The sequence below is a fragment of the Eubalaena glacialis genome, chromosome 7, assembly GCF_028564815.1.
Source record: "Eubalaena glacialis isolate mEubGla1 chromosome 7, mEubGla1.1.hap2.+ XY, whole genome shotgun sequence".
NCBI lineage: Eukaryota > Metazoa > Chordata > Mammalia > Artiodactyla > Balaenidae > Eubalaena > Eubalaena glacialis.
The window spans coordinates 34,358,040-34,377,830 of NC_083722.1; the positions used below are offsets into that span (position 1 = coordinate 34,358,040).

Consider the following 19,791-nt stretch of genomic DNA (forward strand, 5'->3'; position numbering starts at 1 on the left):
CGACCCTTCAACCCTTCAACCTTCAAACACCGCCCTGAGCATAGTACCACGCAGGCGCTAACTAACTCCTTTGCCAACAGCCCTCCCCCGTCTCTGCGGCCCCTGGAGACACGCTCCTGGGGCTAATGCGCAAGCGCCGTTCTACCCAACTCGCTGTCTCGTTACGCATGCCCGGGCGGCGGCGGGGTACTCCATGGAATTTACCACCGGAAGTTCAGCGGCCATCACCAAAGAGTGCAGGTTCGGCTAGCTAGCTAGAGGGGCTCGTTTCCGCCCCGCTCCCAGGTGGTGGGCGGCCATCTTAGGTGCGTGCAATTAAGAGCTTTGGCGGGATTGGCTCCACATCTGGGCTCTTCTCCTGCTCCCCACCTACCAGAGCCCTTCCCCGCGGGGCGGGACCTCCTAACGGCCGACTCCTTTCCAGGTGAAGGGTAACCTCGGTACGTTGGGGCTTTGAACGAGCCTCCTCGCTCCCTACCACGGGACCCCGGGACAGGCCCCACGCCCTCGCTGATCCGCCCTAGGGTAGGAAACAGAGAATGGGACGCCTCTTTAGACTTCTTCCCGCAACTCCCCCCAAAAGATGGTGGTGAGCCTTCCTTGAGAGGCCGCCTTCCCTCTCCACTTGCCCCCGCCTCGGCAGTACACTCCCCCAGGCCTGTATACTCCCTAGTTGCGGCTTAACGGGACTGTGGCCAAGTCCCACCTTTTTGCTTCTGGGCCAAATCCAATGGGGAAATACTTTTGCATCTTGCAGGGAAAAGGAGACTGTCTTGAATCAGCCTTGCTCGGCGCGGGCGCGGGGAAAGGAGGAGGCGGGTCCTAGGACCGCCTTTCTTCCGCTCCAGGAAAGCGCGAAATGCGAGCGGGGCCCGTCAGCCTCCGAAACCAGGCATTCTTTCTTTTTCTTGCCCCAGAAGAGTTTTGCATTATTTCCTAGAGGCGAACTTACTTTTCAGCGATAAATGGTGGGGGGAAAATGTTCGTACGTGGGTGGTCAGGGCAGTCCGAATGTAATATATTCAGGTTGCCTAAGCATTTTTACTTCCTTTCCCCTTTTTATAGCTGAAGAAACACTTTAATTCTGGAAATAGCGACTCAGTATCATGGCTGGCAGCCCTAATGAAGATTCAGAAGGAAGCAGAGTGCGTAACAACTATTAATTTATTGGTGAACTGAAATTCAGAATAATTGAGGTCAAAAGCATAAACACTTTTTAATTAAACCAATAATTGAATTGTCTTTCTCTCTCTCTCCTGCTGATTTACTTTAGAAAGGCTGATACAGTCCTAGGCAGAGACCACCCATCACTTTCTTTTGCACATGCTTTAATTCGCTTTAGATAACCCCTTAAATTAAATTCTGAGGATTTGTCTTTAAATGAAGGAGGGACGGAGGAGAAGTGGTGGTGGGCACAGTAAAGGAAAAGAAATAGCTTAGTATTTTTCTGTCACTAATAAAACTTTTCTTTCCCTTTGCACATTTTAGATTACTTATGTGAAAGGAGACCTTTTTGCATGCCCCAAAACAGACTCTTTAGCCCATTGTATCAGTGAGGACTGTCGAATGGGCGCTGGGATAGCTGTCCACTTCAAGAAGAAATTTGGAGGGGTGCAGGAACTGTTAAATCAACGTGAGTTTTGAAAACAGCTGACCTTATCTGCCCTGGCTAGAGCATCTTTTGATGCTCCTGTTATACTTAATTATTAAACAAGATATACATGCACAGGTGGGGTTCCTAACTACTGAGTCCTATTAACTCTGCAGATTAAGTTTTTCCTTTACAAAAATGGCCTCTAGTTTGGGTCCTTATCACACGAAACCTGAATTCTTGTAAAAGTTTTAAATTTCTTCCCCCTTTTTTATAAATCTTGATAACATTACTCCATTTCTCTGAAACCTGTAATAACTCTGAAGTGCTTAGCAAAGTCCACAGATTTTAGCTTGGCATTCAAGATCCTCTGTTTACCCATATTGTGCTTATGCTTCAAAGAGTTTAGAACCTTTTCCTTACAGACTCCTCCCATCACTTTCTACCAGTGATTTTAAACCAGAGATGTGTATCAGAATCACACGTGGGCTTCTGAAACAGTTGCTCAGACCACAGTCCAGGCTTACTGAATCAAAGTCTCCACTGGGGATTCTGATCCCAGCCTTTAAGAAAGCAACTTCTTACTGCTTTGTATTATATTTATTTCTAAGCATGACATGTTCTCCTGATTGAAAACTCTTTAATAATTAAGAACTTTTTAGTACATCTATGTTCCCCTTAATGCTTAACGCATTAGCTGTTTTTGTATATAAAAGGATTATTATTAAACACACATTTGGCAAGTAAAAAGTGCTGTACATTCTAAAACATTTCACGGCAATAGACATTAAAGTTTTTTAAGTGAACAAGTAAGGGTATATTTGAAAATGCAGCAGGACCAAAGATGGGGTGTGAGGAAAACATGATGCAGAAAACATTAATAAGAAAGCTGGAAGTTAAGGAATACAGTATTTAGGAAGGCTGATAAGGATCAAAGTGTTCTTCAGGGTTGAAAATTCTAGTTCTGAAGTAGACTCAAATTTATAAAGATTTTTAAAAAAATCTAAGAATGGAGATCAGTGTTTTGGTTTTCAATTTCTTTTTTACTATTAAATAACTGTTTTTCTTAGAAAAAAAGTCTGGAGAAGTGGCTGTTCTGAAGAGAGATGGGCGATATATATATTACCTGGTAAGATGGGGCCAATTCTCAATAAGTTCTAAGGATTGGTAAACCAATGGGCTGTACTGCATTTATGTTGATCACAGTGTTTCATTCCAGACAACCAGAGATGTCAAAAAGCTGACCTCATGCCAACTCAGATCCAGAAGTGGTGGCTATTTGGTGCACTGGATTAGAAAGGAACATGAGGCTGCATCCCAGCTCCATGGGAAAGAGTAGTGATATTCACCAAAGACCTGTGTTATGAGACTTGCAAAAGTTAGGGATGCCTCCCATAGTTTAATTCCTTCCTAATCATAGTAAGATAGAGACAATAAAGTCTCAAGAGGTAGATTGCCCAAAGGAGTTTTTCTCTCAGTCTTCCCTATCAAATGCAGTGCCAAGTAATACTCATCTCCTTTCCTGCCTGCTTCCTCAACGTGGGATTCTTCCACTATCCAAATGGTCTTTGGCCTCAGAAAGAGTGCAGCTTCTTGGCGATGGTGCTGGATGACTTATAGCCAAGTCACTACAAGCCTGATTGGGACAGCACACTGAGTGGGGACATGTCCTAGCCTCTTTGAATGTCCTTAATGCTACTGTGACTTCCAGTCTTGTTTGGAATGCTACCAGCTTGTCTCTGTTCTTTTATAGGGAAATAAAAGGCAAGCACAGTTTTTAAGTAAATAAACCTAACAGGAAATTTTTAGGTGTTATGGATTCTTCCTTGTTACAGATATGCAGCTTATCTCTTGGAAGTGGCACAGAAACTTTCACCTACTTTGTTTAAAAACAGTAGACAATAGGCACACCTGCTAATCTGGTTTTCTTGGGAAAAGGAAAGATTATTATATGGCAGTGTCTGGGTTTCTCAGGCTCTATGTAGTGGATTCCTGAGGAGCTCCCGTAACTGGAAGGGACAGTATGACATTTGTCATCTAGACTATTCTATAAAAATATACTTATTATTTTAATTATCAGGATGTTGGGAGAATATGATGACTTTTCTTTGGCTCTCATTTTGGACTAATGGAAATTTGAATTCGTTCTTTGTACTTAGATTACAAAGAAAAGGGCTTCACACAAGCCAACTTATGAAAACTTACAGAAGAGTTTAGAGGCCATGAAGTCCCATTGTCTGAAGAATGGAGTCACCGACCTCTCCATGCCAAGGCAAGGAAATCCAGGGCCCTAAATGAAGACTTGATTAGTGGGGCTTACTGTCTTACCCAAAGACAAGTGACTTAAAAGCTTAATGTAACCTAAAATACAGACTTAAAGGCGGAAAAATTTCAAAACATTTAAAAATCATCAGTAAACAAGTTGTCAGATCTTAGCCTAAGGCGTGCCCATCTTTTAGCCTGGGCTGAATGAATCAGGATGATTAAACCACAGACCTGCCTCAGCCTACTTAGTAGGGAGGAGCCGTTGTTCACAGACACTTGTTGAATTCTGGGCATCCTCTACCTGAAGCTTGGCCTCTGTTTCTGAAGCAATACAGCTAAAGAACAAAGACTGAGCAATTGTGATTTCTCTCTGGGCCACTTCAGGTGTCCCAAACCTGTTAATTCTGTGTGAAGAAAGTTGTAAGTTATCACTGCTTTTTAAACTGCATGCTTGTTTGTGTTCAGTGTGGACAGTAGCCAGAGGATAGGTCCCTGATGTAATGTCTTAGACCCTAGATATTGGGAACTTAAGGGACTGATGTTAGGCGTTCAATATCCCCTTTGTTTCCTTTTCAGGAAATAGGCTTGGGGTCCCTCCTTCTCTTCTTGTCAGACTAGTTTTGTCAGTGCTGAGCATGCATGCAGGCTTATTCCAAGGTCCAAGTTACTTAAGAGCATGGCTACATGGTCCCTCATCTTACCCTGGTCTTTAATATATTCATCGCTTATGTACCAGAAACTTTTTTTTAATCACAGTTTTTTCAGGTACTTAACCGCATTTATAGAAAATTAGCAATTTTAAGCCTCTCTTTTTTCCCTAGGGATATTGAGGATCAGTTAAGTAACATCTTGGAAGAAAGGTGCCAGGTAGTAAGAGTTTTGTGGGCCGATTGAGGTTTCCCACCAGAGTGCTGCAAATATCTGAATTACAATCAGCTTGGCATTTCCCAACATTCCCTCTTGATTTCCTGTGTGCAGAGATCCTGTCCTTTGTCATTCTCCTTTTTATCTTCCTTAACATTTCATTATCATAAGTGTATTTTAAAAATACCAACCTTTTGCCATCCACCCACAGCTAGTTTTCATCAGTAGAAATAGAAGGATAGTAAGTTCTTCCATCTCACTGCAGTTATACATTTCTAAACGTAGCCTGAAGTTACTGGGAAGTGGTACTTTATTAGGCAAAAGAGAAGTGACAGCTATTGGATGTTAGGGCTGTCTAGGAAACAGCCTTAGGTGACTCAAAATAGGAGTTAACTTCCCAATTCCCACCATGGCTGCCTATAGGTGTGAGACCAGATAATATCTTAGGCTTTGGGTGGATGCAGCCTAGAGGAAGAGGGAAGGAGTGTTTTCCTAGATACCTTCATCACAACCAGTGGGGATGTTTTGTCTTTTTCAGGATTGGATGTGGTCTTGATCGTCTGCAATGGGAAAATGTATCTGCGATGATTGAGGAGGTCTTTGAGGCAACAGACATCAGAATTACTGTGTATACACTCTGAACAGATGAGCATTTTGGATATGTCTACCTTCTGTGTCATCTGGGCCTTAGGACTGAGCAAACTGACCTTAAAATGGTCAGAGGAAAGTTTCATGTGAAGTAGTCTGTGTCACAGGCCAGACTTTGGTTGCTGTATTCTCATGATTGGACTGGGACTCTGGAGGAGGGATTGCTTGGGAAGTGTTGCTGGGAAGTTTTTTTTTTTCCAGGAAAGTAAGGCGTAGATGGCCTGATGTTAGGTGGGGAAGCCAAATGTTGGGCCTATGACCCCTGTTTTGCTAGGGATGCTACTTGATTTGTTTGGGTTGCCACTAGGTGTCAGCATTGCTTCTACTTCTCTGCTGTTTAAGAGAAATTTCAGGAAGGATGAACATTTCAGTTAATTTTGCATCTTTTGTCATTTGTGCACTTACCTGGTATTATCCTTATGTCATAAAATTCATCCTAGGAGAGAATTATGGGTTCGGTTTTGTTTAAATTACAAGAAAGAGTTTTACGTTGTTAACAAGGAATTTGTGGTGACAAGAATGGAAAAATAAATATCTTCTTGGGGGGGCGGGCAATGAGGTCCTGTGCACATGTCTGTGTTGTTCTGGACTTGGGTAATGGAGGGTTCACCTGTAACTTAATCTGGAGGAGTCAGATAGAGGGTCCAGTATGAAGAGCAGCAAGGTGAGAAATAAGACATCAGAATGGGCAAAAACTGTGGGTCAGCACACTGGAAAGGCAGGCTTTTAGAATCTCCCCGTTATGAGCACCTGCTCTCTTTTGTCCACCACACAGGTTCTGTGATTGAACCTATCTGAATTCAATCAATCATGAAACAAATAAAATACTATACGTGAAATACGTGGCAAAGTTCTTAGTGTGGAGTAATGCCTCAATAAATCAGTAGTTCTCAACAAAACCCATATGAATCTCCTTAAAAAAATAAAGGTCTACTTCCTCCAAAAAAGAATTCTAATTTGGTAGTGGGGGGGGGGGCGGGGGAGAGTGGCCATGTTTCTTTGTGTCTTTAAGCTCCAGAGGATTCTGATGTGTGGCCACCTGGGATCGAAAACAGTAAATATTAGTCCCCTTTTCTTCTAAGCTAAGAGAGCAGCACTTTGTCCACTCTTGATTTCCATGGTGGAAGAATAAGGTTCATGGATTTAGCCAGTGGTTCAGTATCAGAGGTGTGGGGAAAACTAGTAGAGTATTTCAACCCTCCGCCCCCTTACTGTGGTGTTGAGTTCAAAGAGACAGACCTACTATTGATTTTCTCCCTAGAGTGAATTCTGGGTCTGTCATAGGACTTACTGCTTTCCCAAGTGTAAAAGAACTGGATTTTAGAAGGGCCTCGTTAAAACACCAGGAAAGCACTGGTTAAATATAATCTTTGTACCTTAGACTTGTGTTTTTATCGCATCTCAGCCTGAATGAGGCAGCAGTTTCAAAAAGTATTTCACTTCTTTTGTATCTCTGTGTGTAACAGACAAGTTCTCCATGTTGTTGGGGGTGGGGGTGGGGCAGTGCCGGGGGCAAGTTCATTGTCAAACTTTTAGACTAAGACTTTTCTTGGAGCTTTGTTTCTGTCCACATAGACACAGTAAAATTGAAGGGGAAAAAAAGGGAGAGAATGTCTATACAAAACAAAATGAGAGTGGAGTGGTAAGAGGAAACTTAGAATTAAAGTATTTTGCCTAACTATGCAAATAAATCTTAACACTGGGTCAAAACATTGATTTTTCTAGGCTGCTTCTACATTTTAAGAGATTAGGGTTAATTTTTTTCATGGAGTATGAGCCTCGTTCATATTTCTTTTAACAAAACCTAGTCTTGTGGAGGTCTGGCTGTGAGTGGAATTCAGCAGGGATGTGATAAAGTGCTTTGTCATTTGCAGATAGTCTTGGGGTCAAATTCCAATGACTTACCACACTTGAAGCCTGGGGAAAGGAGGCATGGCCTGATAATCAGAATGGACACATTATTCCTGGAAACCTAGTTAGAGTTTGGGAAACACCCAGAAATTCACGTGTGAAATTTTGCTTCTACATAGGACTCAAACAAGCCTTTTAAGAAATGAGACTTTTGACACCATCCTGCCGTCGCCATCAAGTACCACATACTGACTATTCTTATATTATGTGTATCTGAACATTGAAATCCTACTTCTTGCCCTTTCCTCTTTCATCAAGGTGCTAATTGCCTATGAATTGGCACTTGGGATGTTTATATACCTTAGAAACAGATTTCTTGTGCCTTTTGTTTCATCCTCTGCCATACTCCTTGTCTTCAGAGGAGGGAAAAGATACTCATTTACAACTAATCTCAGAAGAAAATATTTCATGAAGGCCAAGACCAAGGTGTGAAGTCTGCATGGGAGAGTTAGTACATCCCGTGTTGCCTAGGCAAGTTCTGGTTTAAGCCTTCCTCCCACTTTATATACTGTCCTGGCTCGGTTCATAGCCTGGGACATCCCTACTCCTGCCTGGGACTTGCCCACTGTCCATAATAACTTCTAAATGTCCAAGTTCCTTAAAAAACTTGGTCACAGAAAGACCACACCACCTCTTTTATTAATGTTGCTATTTTTCTTAAAAAAAGATCCCAACTTAAGATGCACTTCTGGACATATTTCAAAGATCTGTGCAGACTTTGGGTCTGAGGCTCTTCGACCTAAGCAGCCCAACTGAGGGAATAATGCGGACCTTCAGCCCCACGGATGCCTGGTGCCCATATATGGTTGCCGTTTCTCTCTTCGCAGCTCACTTTCCTCTTTCCCAAGAGCAGCCTTAGAGAGAGAGGCACAGCTTAAATGATTCACAGCATAAGTGTATTTTGAGTCCTCGGAGGGCGTTGTGCAGTAGGATTGGTTTGTGTCAAATGTTGTCCAGCTCCAAGTGGTATTGGGAAGTCAGGCATGTCCCAGATGGCCACATGTGTCTTTGCTGTCTCTTGGTGGCAGCAGACAGACCTTAGTGAGAAAACAGAAAGCATGTTACTGAGAGCCCTGCTGGCCCTAAACAGTGAAAGGTTTTCTTTTTGAGTTAGGGTTTCTTTGTGCCCTCCCCAGCAAGTGCCTGAATTTCTCCATAGTCTCCTGTGATTTCCGGTTTACTCAGGACTGGATTTGTTTCATTCATGTTTTGGTGTGGTTCGCACAGAGAAAGCCCCAGAAGAGATCTGCTTTAAATATGTTATCTTGAGTTAAATATATGGTTAAATCCTATTCTGTCATTTTTCAAAAAGACGGAATAAGAAATATGAGACAAATTTTCTTTAACAAATGCTCATTTCTTGAGAGTATTTTAATTAAGCAGAGTTCTTTGGGGCTTTTAGATGACAACTTGATTTCATGCCAATTTTTTTTAACTTGGTACATTTTAACCTTTCCCTTCAGGAATATGAGCAACTAAAACAGAGTACAGGGAAGCATGTTAATGGGTCCAGATAATACGGTTATGTACACTAATGGAAGGAGGCTTATAATGTGGAACATGTCCAATAATATTTTATTTAAAAATAATTTGACTTAGAAATGGACTTTTCCCTCAAACTGATTTATCTATTTTACTTGTTTATTTAGATTAGCAAAAGATATAACTCTCAGTTATCCAAAATTAAAGGCTCTTTTTAATCCTCCTTGAAATGCTTAACTTTTATAGCAGGTTTTGCTATTTAATTATTTGACTTAATGGAAAACACACACGCACACACACACACGCACACACACACACATCCATCTCTGAGGTCTTGTTAGTTTGGCAGCTGGAAGAAGTGGCCTGTGACTCTAAAAGATGTTTAAGAAGAAAGTACACTAGAGTTAAAATTAGGCTACCAGTCATCATTCTACAGAATCTATGTAGGGTTTATAATTACGAGTGACAGTCCCTATACTAATAAAATCTTCGAGGAATTTAAGTTAATTTTGTATTTTCAGAGGTCATCCTTAGAAATCTGTTCATATTACTACTCACCACCACTCAGAGTGGTCTTATTTTGTGTGAGCAAAGTACCATGTGGCATTACCTGACCATAGTCTCACTGAATTCAGTGAATGGGTCCTGCTTTTTGTAAGAAATGGCCGAAAACTGTGTCTTCATGGATTGGTGAACGCTCAGCTGGAGAATGATCAGGCACCCTGTGTGCATGTCTAATAGCAAACACCTGCCAACATCAAGCCCTGGAACACTTAACGTTTCCAAAACGTGTCCATGAAGCAACATCTTCTCTTTAGAGTATTACGAGTGAAAGACACCAAAAATAAGTTTAATATCTTCATGGAAGCAGGCTGCTTTCATGTTTTATTAATATGTGAGGTGTTCCAGAATTAAAGTTGGATAAGAGGGTGGTGAAAACCCTTTCTCTGTTATGGGAAAATTTTGATCGGTAACTCAGGTCTTGTAAAGAGACTTAGTCATTGCACTTCTATGGGAGCAAACTAGATCAGATGAAATTCAAAAGGAGACAGTAAAGGATCCTTTACCCTCTTTCCTGAGGGCAATCGGCCTGTTTCTCTAAGAGTCTAATTTACCCTCAGCAAGAGGCCAAATTGGCCTTAATTGTGTCCTAATTATTTGCTTAAATAGCTAATTTTTACTTCCAGTTCTCCTATCACATCTTGATATCTATAGGAGGCTACTTCTGAGCTGCTGCCTAATTTACAAACATCTTTTTAACCCTTTAAACATTGCTGTATAGCAGAACTTGTTGCTATATTATCCTCATTCCCGCATTCATCATTTTTCTGCGAGTTCTGATGAGGTCTTCTCAACATTAGGGAAATGTTCTTGCATTGTACATTCAAACAGCAATTATTGGTCTCCCTCAAAGCAGAACCATTTGTCTGAAAACATGAAAGCTGCTCTGGCCCCCAAAAAGTTGAATACAGATCCATTCGGGGACTTTCAAAAGTACCAAAAAAGAAAAGAAAAAAAAAAAAAAAGCCCCTGTAGGAATGAAGAACCTGCATTAGGGAAAAATGGAATGGTAAGATTGCAAATGGGGTGGGGGCAGGGCATCTAGAAGGTGTCCAGAGTTAGTAAGTCTGAACAGGTGGACATGGGGACATGCTTAGGGGACTGAAATATCTTTGCTGTTCAGTAACAGGTCCTTGCACCATCTAAGTCTTACTATGAAAGTCATTCTGTCTCATCTAAAGCTTCTGGATTCCTGTCACCCTTGAGCACTCCAAGTTATGGGGAAAATCAGTTTGAAATAAAAGGGTAGGAGAGAAAAGGATTTAGGGAGAGGAATTTAGAGGAAAGAGAAAAGAAGGAGGGATCTTCTAAGAATGTTTTTACAACCAACCAAAAACAGATGAAATCCTATCAAAGGAAAATCAAAGAGACCACTCATTCCACCTGATCTTCTACCCAAGTTAACAGTGAAAAGACTCACGTGAGGCTGAGCCCACTCGCCTACTTCAGGATGTCAGTCAACTTCTCGTCATAGTACAGGAAGTTCTCCTGAATGTCCTCCCAGGGCTCAAAGGCCTTGGATTCGCCCTCTTCTTGCTCCACGAAATTCTGCCAGACGTACTCGAAGTCTTGGGGCTTCATGATGCGCAGTTTGCAGCCAGCCTCCTTCAGCTTCCGGAGAGCCGCCTGGATCTCAGGCTCCTCCCACATGAAGAGCCGCCCCGCCAGGAGGAGCAGGCGCAGGTTCTTGGTCTTGTTGAGGGTCCTGACGATGCGGTCAGCGCAAGCTGCGCAGGGGCTGGAGGACACGTACCAGGTGACCAGGTAGCACAGGGCCGGGTCGAAGGCTGGCATGATGGTGTTGAAGAAGGCTTCCTCCGCATGCGCGGCGGCGTGCTCGTCCTCTAGGTATCCCCGCGAGGCCTGCACTTGGCCTCCCTTGTTCTGCGCTTCAACCACATAGCAGAGGAAGGTCTTGTTCCGCCCGGAGCTGTACTCCACATTCCGGAACTGAAACTTAAAGAAGTTGGCAGGCAGCCGCTCCCTGTGGGTCAAGGAGGCAAAGGCACAGGGAAGGAGAGAGAATGATGAGTTCTTGTTCTAGGACTAGCGTGGAGTGGGTGGCTCTCCAAGATAAGTACCTCTGAGACACATTCACTCTCACTACCGAAACAGGACTTGCCTACGCTGACAGCAGTGATAAAAAGACACGAAGGAATTCAGATGTTTATCTAAAGGAGAGGAGAGAATTTGGAGTGAGGTGTGCATCCTGGACACCTCATTAGCACAGGTCTCCAAACACTCCACCTTCACTCCCAGCACACAGCACACGCTCACATTTCTAAATCAGTGACTCTTTAACCTGGCTGTACATTAGAATCCGCTCGAGGAGCTACAAATGTCCATGCCCAGGCCCCACGCCAAGCCAATTAAATGAGAACATTTGGAGGAGGCTCAGGCATCAGCATTTTTAAAAAAGTGCTCCAGATGATTCTATGTGGCCAGGTTTGAAAAGCAGTGTTCAAATAGTAATTTTACAAAGTAGCAAGCCTGTAAAATATCTCAGGACAGAGCAAGAACATTCCATGCTTTCATATCTCTCCTTGTCAGTCACGGATATTGCATCTTAGGTACGGGATGGCCTAAAACTTGCAGTCCCAGGCTCTCCCAAGGACTGTTTTTCTCAAGTCTGTCTTTTCCCTCAGGTGAAAGAAGGGTTGTCATGTAAGTGTCCAAAAATGTTTATCTTTGAGGCCAGACTACCTAAGGGTACCTTGATATGAATTAACTTGTATAGTATTGACACATTTCAAAACCATAAAAGACTTGGCCTCTGCCCTCCAGATGCTTGTAATCTAGCAGCTAGATTATAGCTGGAAAGAAAAGATGTAAATAAGACAGCTGAGAACAGTAGAGGACTACTAAAAATGAAGAGGTAGAGTGGAGGACATGTGATGAAGGTTCTTGAGAGTTTAGCCTTGACTCAGGAGCCAATAGAGAATTGCTACAGGTTCCTGAGGAAAGAAAGGTATAATGAAAGTGAGGTCCATGGAGGAGTACCGGGGTGGCTTTAGGCAGAGAGAGTGAAGCTGGGGAAAAGCCTGAAATTTAGAAAGCCCATTTGGTGTCTTAGAGCACCAGACTTGGTAATGAATATGTCCAAGGGGAGAGGGATGATTAGGAAATGAAAGCAGCAGAAAAAGGCCAGGTGTTTTGAAAAGTTTAGTAGTAATAAGGGGAGAAAAAAGGAGAGGGCCTAAAGAAAGCATCAGAGGTGAAGATTGTTTTCATCTTTACGTGTATGTGCATGTTTTTCTAAAATAGGGAAGATTTGTGCAGGTTTGAAGTCCCAGGAGAATGAAGAGGCTGCAACAGGAGAGGTTGAAAAGGTCAGGAGAAGAGTGGATGAGTACCAGCTGGAGAGGCTGAATGTTTTCTTTTAAAAAATGTAATCTCTGTGGTTGCCCCAGAAGATACCCTATGGCAACCATTAACTCTGCTCTTGCTTCTCTACACCCCTTCCCTTCCCCCAGAGAGGTCACCCAACTCCCTGGGCTGCAGGGGGATCCCTGGTATCCCAGGGTCTTGGCTTCTTAGGGGTAAGTTGCAGGTGCCAAAGAGCTGAGGAAACTTGAGCTATTTTCCTGCAATCCTCCCTTCCCCCATCACCAAATTTTCTCCACCCAGCTTTCCATGTCCCTTGCTGTCAGGTTAAGTTTCCATTGTGGAGATGGATGTGTTTGGGGACCCAGCCCTGGGATTCCTTCGGGTACTATCTTTAGCTCCCTAAGCCCCTCTGTCCCTGGTTGAATGTGTTTATATTTACTTAACATTTGGGGAGGATGGATGGCCTGATGATTCCCCTCTCCTCTTTCAATCCCTGCTGGGAATTCACTTACACTGGGCTTTCTCCCATTAAACTCACCCCACCAGACCACTCCTGAACTCAGCCAGTTGCTAAATGATCCCGTCATTTCCTAGAGTGGCTTTTTTTTCTCCTGAGAAGCATAGAGCTTACCTTTCTTGCTGAAACTGTTTTTGTTTGTTTGTTTTTTAATTGGAGTATAGTTGCTTTACAATGTTGTGTTAGTTTCTGCTGTACAGCGAAGTGAATTAGCTATATGTATACATATATCGCCTCTTTTTTGGATTTCCTTTCTTCAAGGCCTTTTGCCAGACCACTTCCCCAAGTCCAATCCAGAGCTACCTGTAGGATGGATTCTCAGGTAAAACTTTTGGAAGGATTCATGGCTGCTTGATTGGCTTGGGGGCTTCAGCAATAGCTGCCTGTTGGTCCCTCAGGTTTCCTTCTGGAAACTCTGAAGTATTGCTCCAACTTTGCCAAGTACAGCCCAGCCGAGAGGACATGTGTGGCCCAGTGTGCAGTTGCATGTTGGCTGGATGGTCTACAACTGATGCTTCTCTCAGCCCATCCTCCTCTTCTTTAGGCAAGAGGAGAGGACCCAGAGAAACCGGAAACCCAAGGGAGAGGAAGAATGTTCACCTCTCTATAAATATCTGTTTCCAACCCCGTGGGCCAACAGCCCCATGGTCTACCCTGTCCCTCAGCAGGGCCTTCTGGACTAGGGACCTCAGGAAGCGAAGTGCATTCAAGGGGCAAAGGAAAGTCACGGAAGGTCTTGGCTCCCAGTCTTTCCTTGGGCTTTCTCAGAGACTGAGCTTGCTTGGCTTCCCAGTGGGATTCTTGGTCTTCTAGAAGGAGCATAAAGGTTGAATGAGGCTTCCCATTCTTGGGCTTCCCACAGACTGAAACAGCTCGGCCCTGGAGGGCTACCAGGAGAAAAGAGGCAGTAGAGGTCTGAAATTTCTCCAGAGAGCTAGCCAACATGGCCATCTTGGGTTATATTATAGAATCATATAACACTATTATGCCCACTAGTGGAAGGAAGGAAATAGTGACAGTGATTTCGTAGATAATCACAAACTTCTTTTATTTTCTAGTCGCATGATATGCCCAAGTACCACATTTACTTATATTATAGCCCTTTGCTGTCAACCCTAGCAGATATTTTACTGCTAAAGTGTGTGTGTGTGTGTGTGTGTGTGTGTGTGTGTGTGTGTGTTGGAGTGGTGGTCAGGAGAGAGATGCTGATGGTAGATTTCTTCACCTGGACTCAGTCCCTTCTTCAAGCACAGAAACCAACAGCATGATTCCTACCCCCTCCTGCCAACTTCAGCACCTCTTTAGGCACCACTTCCTCATACTTTCTGCAGACAAGGCCATTCATACTACATCTGCTTAGACCCCGGTTTCTGGCCATTGCAATTCTCTAGGCAGGAAGTGGAGAATCCTTATATCTAGAAAAAAGTGGGACAAAGGTCTGCTTGATGGAGGGAGAAGAGATGTGAGTCAATGCAATATATATATATATTCTCGCTTTCACATTAAAAAACATTTGCATTTCCTAAGCATAAATCTAGACAGTGAAAGGAAGCAACCTGGAGGGCAGTGGAAGCTAGTCCAAGTTTAAACATTTGCCCCCAAAAAATCCATGGAGTGGAAAATCTACTCACAGGTAATTGAGTGTTGACTCGTTTCTGCTTTGCTCACGAGACCTTTCGTGACCTACTTGAAAGAGGCAGAATTGCCAGTTTCAGTTTCCTTTTCCCTTTTTCAGACCACTTTTCAAAGAAGATGCTAGGAGTGGGCATCGTCAGAAGGAGGAGTGTAGGGAAGCAGAGAGTTCTAACAGCCGGACTTCCTAGAGCTAAGAAGGGGTTTGAGGAGCTGCTGGCTCCTGACTGCCAGTTCTGGACGGGATTCCGAAAGCCCTGGGCCCACCCTGTTTCCCGGGGAAACACAATCTCTGCACATGAGCTTCCACCTTCCCCCAACCCTCAGTGGAGGCCAGAGTGGCCAGAGTCAGTGGCTGTCTTCTGTTCTTTATAGAACAAACTTTCCCAGCCTACTCCAGACTCCAGGTGAGGGGTGAGGGGCCATGGCATTAACAGTGGTGTCGAAGGCCCCTCACTCCTTGCCTGGCCCTTCTCTGAACCCTGCTTTTCCTCTCTATTCCTCACATGGGTGGAGTAAACTACTGGGGGCTAGAGAAGTGGTTGGAAGGAGACTCGTCGCCTGTGCCATTTATCTCTGTTCTAGAATAACCCCTTTTATAGCAGGTTCAGCTTATGTAAAATCATACACACACACACACACACACACACAAAATCATACACAACCTAACTAGAGATAAAGACAAACACAGCAAGGGGAGCTGCCAGGCAGAGCTGCAGCTGGGGTGGAGACATGGGGAGCCAACCCGTTCCAGTGCCCCAGAGCTTCCCTCAAGCATGCTGAGTTCAGAGGCAGGCATGATCCAGTGGAATTCTCTTGTGAGCCTAGCGCTGCTGGATCTTCGTATATATGTCCTGAACTTCTCTCCTCAAGAAGCCCTCCCCCCAATTAATTCCCTACCCGAATGCCTGGCAGAGAGCCTACCACACAATAGGTGCTCAATCATGAGTTCACTCACTTATTCAGCAAATGTTTATTGAGTACCAGTTAGGAGCTGGGTACCATTCTTGGTGCTAGGGAGAAAGCACCTAAAAGGAAGAGTCCCCGTCCTCGTGGAGGTTAAATACTTCTGGGGGAAACAGGCAGTAAACAAATGACTCCTATTCAGAAAATATTTGTTGAATATTAAGGACTCTTCTTTATGGCCTTTTTAGATGCACTTGCATCACTGTCTGATGCAAGTCAGACAGTCTTGGGGTTCACACCCTGCTCCATCCACTAGCTTTGGGCAAATTATTTCTCCCTCTGAGGATTGGTTTCCTCTTCTGAAAGATAGGTTGAGTAATCCAACCTCTCAGATTTTGGACAGCAGTCGACACTCGAGAAATTAAACCTGGTACCGATGGATGGTACCTTCTCTGGGCCTCAGATCTTACCCCTTAAGCACATCCCTCCTCTGCTCTCCTGCTCCTGTTCAGAGGGTTCTCTCTTTCAGTGCTGTGCTGGTTTAACACCCAGCTCTCTGAAAGAAATTTTTTTTAAAAGCCCTGATTTCTAACATTTGCTGATTCCCGTCAACACACCCATTATGGAGATTTCAAGAAACCAACAGGATTTAGTGAACACAGACTTGGTAAGAGATGCATCCGATTGACTCTCAGCTGAGAGGCGTGAGCGGGCCTGGGCACGCTGCCACAGTTATAGACCTTTCTCTAGCACTTTCTACCACATTATTTTTAATGTTCTTAGGTCTGCTTTCTTTTTTTTTTTTTTTTTGGTCATGCCACGAGGCTTGTGGGATCTTAGTTCCCTGACTAGGGTTTGAACCCGGGCCCTTGGCAGTGAAAGCGCCGAGTCCTAACCACTAGACCGCCAGGGAATTCCCTTAGATCTGCTTTCTATCCCGAGTGCCCTATTCAAACCAGAATCACGATAAGTGGGCATGTCTCTCCTTAGTCCTACCCGGTACTCCCTCCTCCCCTCAGACTTGTTTCCTGAAAAGCCATCTGCGGTTCTAGTCTGGGGCCCTGTTCTAAGGGTCAGTGTGGCTAGACCTCTCCCCCATGGGAGTCCAGGCTCTGCTGGTCCTTTGACGCCAGGGCACCTGGAGAACGAAAGAGAGGAAAGCTGTTCCCTCTTCCTGTCCCCGCACAGACATAGCCACACCTCTAGGCTATTTTAAGCTGTCTGTTTACTCGGAGGGGCCCAGGAGACAGATCTCCACAGCTGTTCCTTGTGGCTGGGAAACACGAAGGGCTCCACCTCTCTCCTGAACGGCGCTCAGAGCGCCCAGAAAGCTGCCCTACTGTGCCTCTTTTTCTGAGCCTTGGGTCAGGGAAGCCTCTGAGCCTCACCATCTCGAGGATGGAGAGAGGTGGAGTTCTCTTTGGGAGACCAGTGGAAAGGATGCTAGGGTGGAGTCAGAAAACTTGCCACTTACTGGGTCTGTGGTCTTGGAGCAGTGACTGGATCTCCCCTACTCTCAGCTTCCCCATCTGTAGAGCGGCAATGATATAGCTCCTCTCCTGGCCTTGTGCCGAGGCTTGAATGCGCTCAGGCCTATGAAAGTGTGCTGGGATTATAAAGCCCCAGACACGTGCAAGTGACATCGGAGGATTTAAGCTTTCAAAACCAACCACCCTGAGACGTCAAAGCATGTTCAACTCAACAAACATACTCTAATTCTGTTCTGAACCAACCCTGCCCCTGTGCCGGGGAGATCACAAGATCACACACTGTGCAGACTGGGTGTGCATGTGCCCGTGTGTGTGTGTGTATGTGACCAAGGCCAGCAAGGACCAGCATGTTTAGGTGTTAGAAAAAGGATCTCCTTCCACAGAGAGCCACTGGAATCAAGCATTCTCCTGTCCTGGTGGCCCTAGGCTCTCCCTGTGAATGTATTAATCTGTGCTCCATTGCTCCTTTAATCCTGGGTTGAAAGTGACATTACTTGGTGGGCCATGGGTGAGTGCAAGTTCAGAGGCTCTTTCCTGAAGCCTTGCCTCAGGAACTAGGATGCATTTCCCTCAGGTTCTCTTAGAAATCGGAAAATATCTGAGTTGGAAGGGACCTTGGGAATCAACTAGCATAACTTCCTCATGTTACAGATGAAAAAACTGCAGCCAGGACTGGAAAAGCACTTGCCCAGCTTCAAACAGCAAGTCCAAATTGCCTCCCAGGGCCCCTTCTGCCCCTTTAAGGCATCAGGCCTCCGTTTTTCCTGAAGTTTCTCTTCCCGTGGCCCTTCGTCTGCCTGTGGGCATTGTTGGAGACAAGGAATCCTAGTGGCCCCACGTACTCCCTTCTTATCCTTTGATTAGGAACTTAGCAGAATCTTCTGCCAGAGGGTCAGAGAGGGAAGAGAAGGAAGACAGCTTGGTTTCATTCCTGGAAGTGGCATAATCCGGACGAGACAGGGGGACCCTGCGTGCAGCCCCCTCTTTGGAGCCTCAACACTCTTTGCTCTAGATCCTGCTTCCTCCAGGCTGTGGCTGAGGGTGTTGGAACCCCTCCTCTGCCCAGAAGCTCTGGGCCTGGCCTGTAACTTCTCTGTTTCCCTGGGTGGGGGGGCGGATGTAGGCAGCCCCCGGGGAGACTCAGAAATGATTCAGCAAACAAACAAAAAAAAACCGCTTCTCACTCTAGCTTGGGAAAGGATGGATCTGTCTTTCCTGTCTTAGGATCTTCTACTCCAGGGAGAAGCTGTAAAGAAAGAGTGAGAGACATACAGGTAGAGGAGAGGCCCACTCAGAAGCAGAGAGAGATGTTGAGGGAGGAGCTACTTTGGGACCATATTGAAATGTACCGGTGGCATGCCGGGTTTTTACCAAATTCCCTGGGACTAAACAACCTCTACCCAGAGAGGCAAGTGATGCCTCAGGGATGGTTTCCTCCTCTGGGCCCTGGCCTCCATGGAGTTCCCCCTACCTCCCCTGACTGGAGGTGTCTGAGAAGCCAAGAGAGATTTGCTGCTGCGTCCCCTGCAGCCCCTGCTGTGCACACCCGTGCACTCTCACGGCTGCAGCATGGTGACCCCAATCCCTACTGTTACCATCCTAAGTCCCCCCAGCCTGTCACCAGCCGGTGCTCTTCTAGGGAGGGGGGGCCCAGTCCACACCCAGCTCTCACCCTGTGACGATCTCAAAGGGCGGCAGCTCCACCAGCTCCTTCAGCTTCTTGGGGTCCTCCGGATTCTCCAGATCCTCACCATCCTGCGAGGTAGGCGCCGCGGCCTCAGCGGTCTCTTCTTTCTGGGCCATGGAGGGCCTGAGGCTTGGGAGTCGCTGAGAGAGAGGAGAGGCGGCGGGTCTGGGCCAAGGCCTGGCGGCAGAGTCCCAAGCAGCTGTCAGCAGCTAAATCTGCCTGGGGGTGACAGGAAAAGGATCTGGCAGTCCAGGAGTGTGCTCACCCGCTGGCCCACAGGCTTTATAACCAGAGACCCCTCCCCCAGGCTCTCTCGCTCTGTCTTTTTTTAATTGAGTGACAGCGGGTGCCGGGATGGGGGAATGGAAAAATCTGGCCGTCGGTATCCCCTATTTATCAGCAGCAGACAGGAAGCTGGCAGGTGGGGATGGCTTGGCCTGCTCTCCCTCCCCACACCAGGTCACACATGTATTCATATTCTCTTTCTTCTCCCCCTCCCTCACCATGTATCCCTCACCTTTCTTTCCCACCCAGCTCGCCTGGGGAGATCGTGGAAGGGACCTAGGGTGGGTGAGTTTTCGGAGGGAAGCTCTCTCAGAGGTTTAAGCAGGACAAGGCTTGTGTTGAATGGGGCGTTTGCAAAGAGACCCAGGCCAGCTTGGTTGGGGAGGCTTGGGTTCAGGGAAAGAGGGTCCTGAGACAGGGGGCGATGAGTAGTGCAAATTGGGAAAGAAACTGTGAGTTGTTACTCAAAGGGAGTGGATGCTGATTTGCCTGTTATGATGCATAAGCAATGTCACATCGACTGGGAGCCTCCAGAAGTAACACTATTGCCATTTACTAAGCTTAGTTTTGGAAATAAGCCAGGCAGTGAGTTTAGTGTTTTATATGTGAAATTGGACTTAATGCT

The 19,791-nt window shown here is 45.4% G+C and overlaps 2 protein-coding genes across 6 annotated transcripts; one reads left to right on the forward strand and one right to left on the reverse strand.

Annotated features, from left to right (window-relative positions):
- The first annotated feature begins 17 nt into the window (after positions 1–17).
- On the forward strand, positions 18–6,301 carry OARD1 (O-acyl-ADP-ribose deacylase 1). 5 transcript variants are annotated; one of them, XM_061195080.1, is made up of 6 exons: positions 18–240; positions 1,066–1,145; positions 1,489–1,633; positions 2,662–2,720; positions 3,751–3,863; positions 5,259–6,301. In XM_061195080.1, exons 2-6 carry the CDS (start codon positions 1,107–1,109, stop codon positions 5,359–5,361), a joined length of 459 nt encoding a protein of 152 aa, XP_061051063.1. In that variant the 5' UTR covers positions 18–240; positions 1,066–1,106; the 3' UTR covers positions 5,362–6,301. The 5 variants fall into 5 exon arrangements, with proteins under 5 accessions (XP_061051063.1, XP_061051066.1, XP_061051061.1 ...); XM_061195083.1 differs by lacking the exon at positions 18–240 and adding an exon at positions 284–305; XM_061195078.1 differs by lacking the exon at positions 18–240 and adding an exon at positions 314–440.
- Positions 6,302–7,833: 1,532 nt separating this feature from the next.
- Positions 7,834–19,122, reverse strand: APOBEC2 (apolipoprotein B mRNA editing enzyme catalytic subunit 2). The gene is made up of 3 exons (XM_061195084.1): positions 18,867–19,122; positions 10,743–11,306; positions 7,834–8,316 (listed from the first exon to the last, which is right to left on the reverse strand). Exons 1-2 carry the CDS (start codon positions 18,995–18,997, stop codon positions 10,763–10,765), a joined length of 675 nt encoding a protein of 224 aa, XP_061051067.1. The 5' UTR covers positions 18,998–19,122; the 3' UTR covers positions 7,834–8,316; positions 10,743–10,762.
- Between the last annotated feature and the right edge of the window lie 669 nt (positions 19,123–19,791).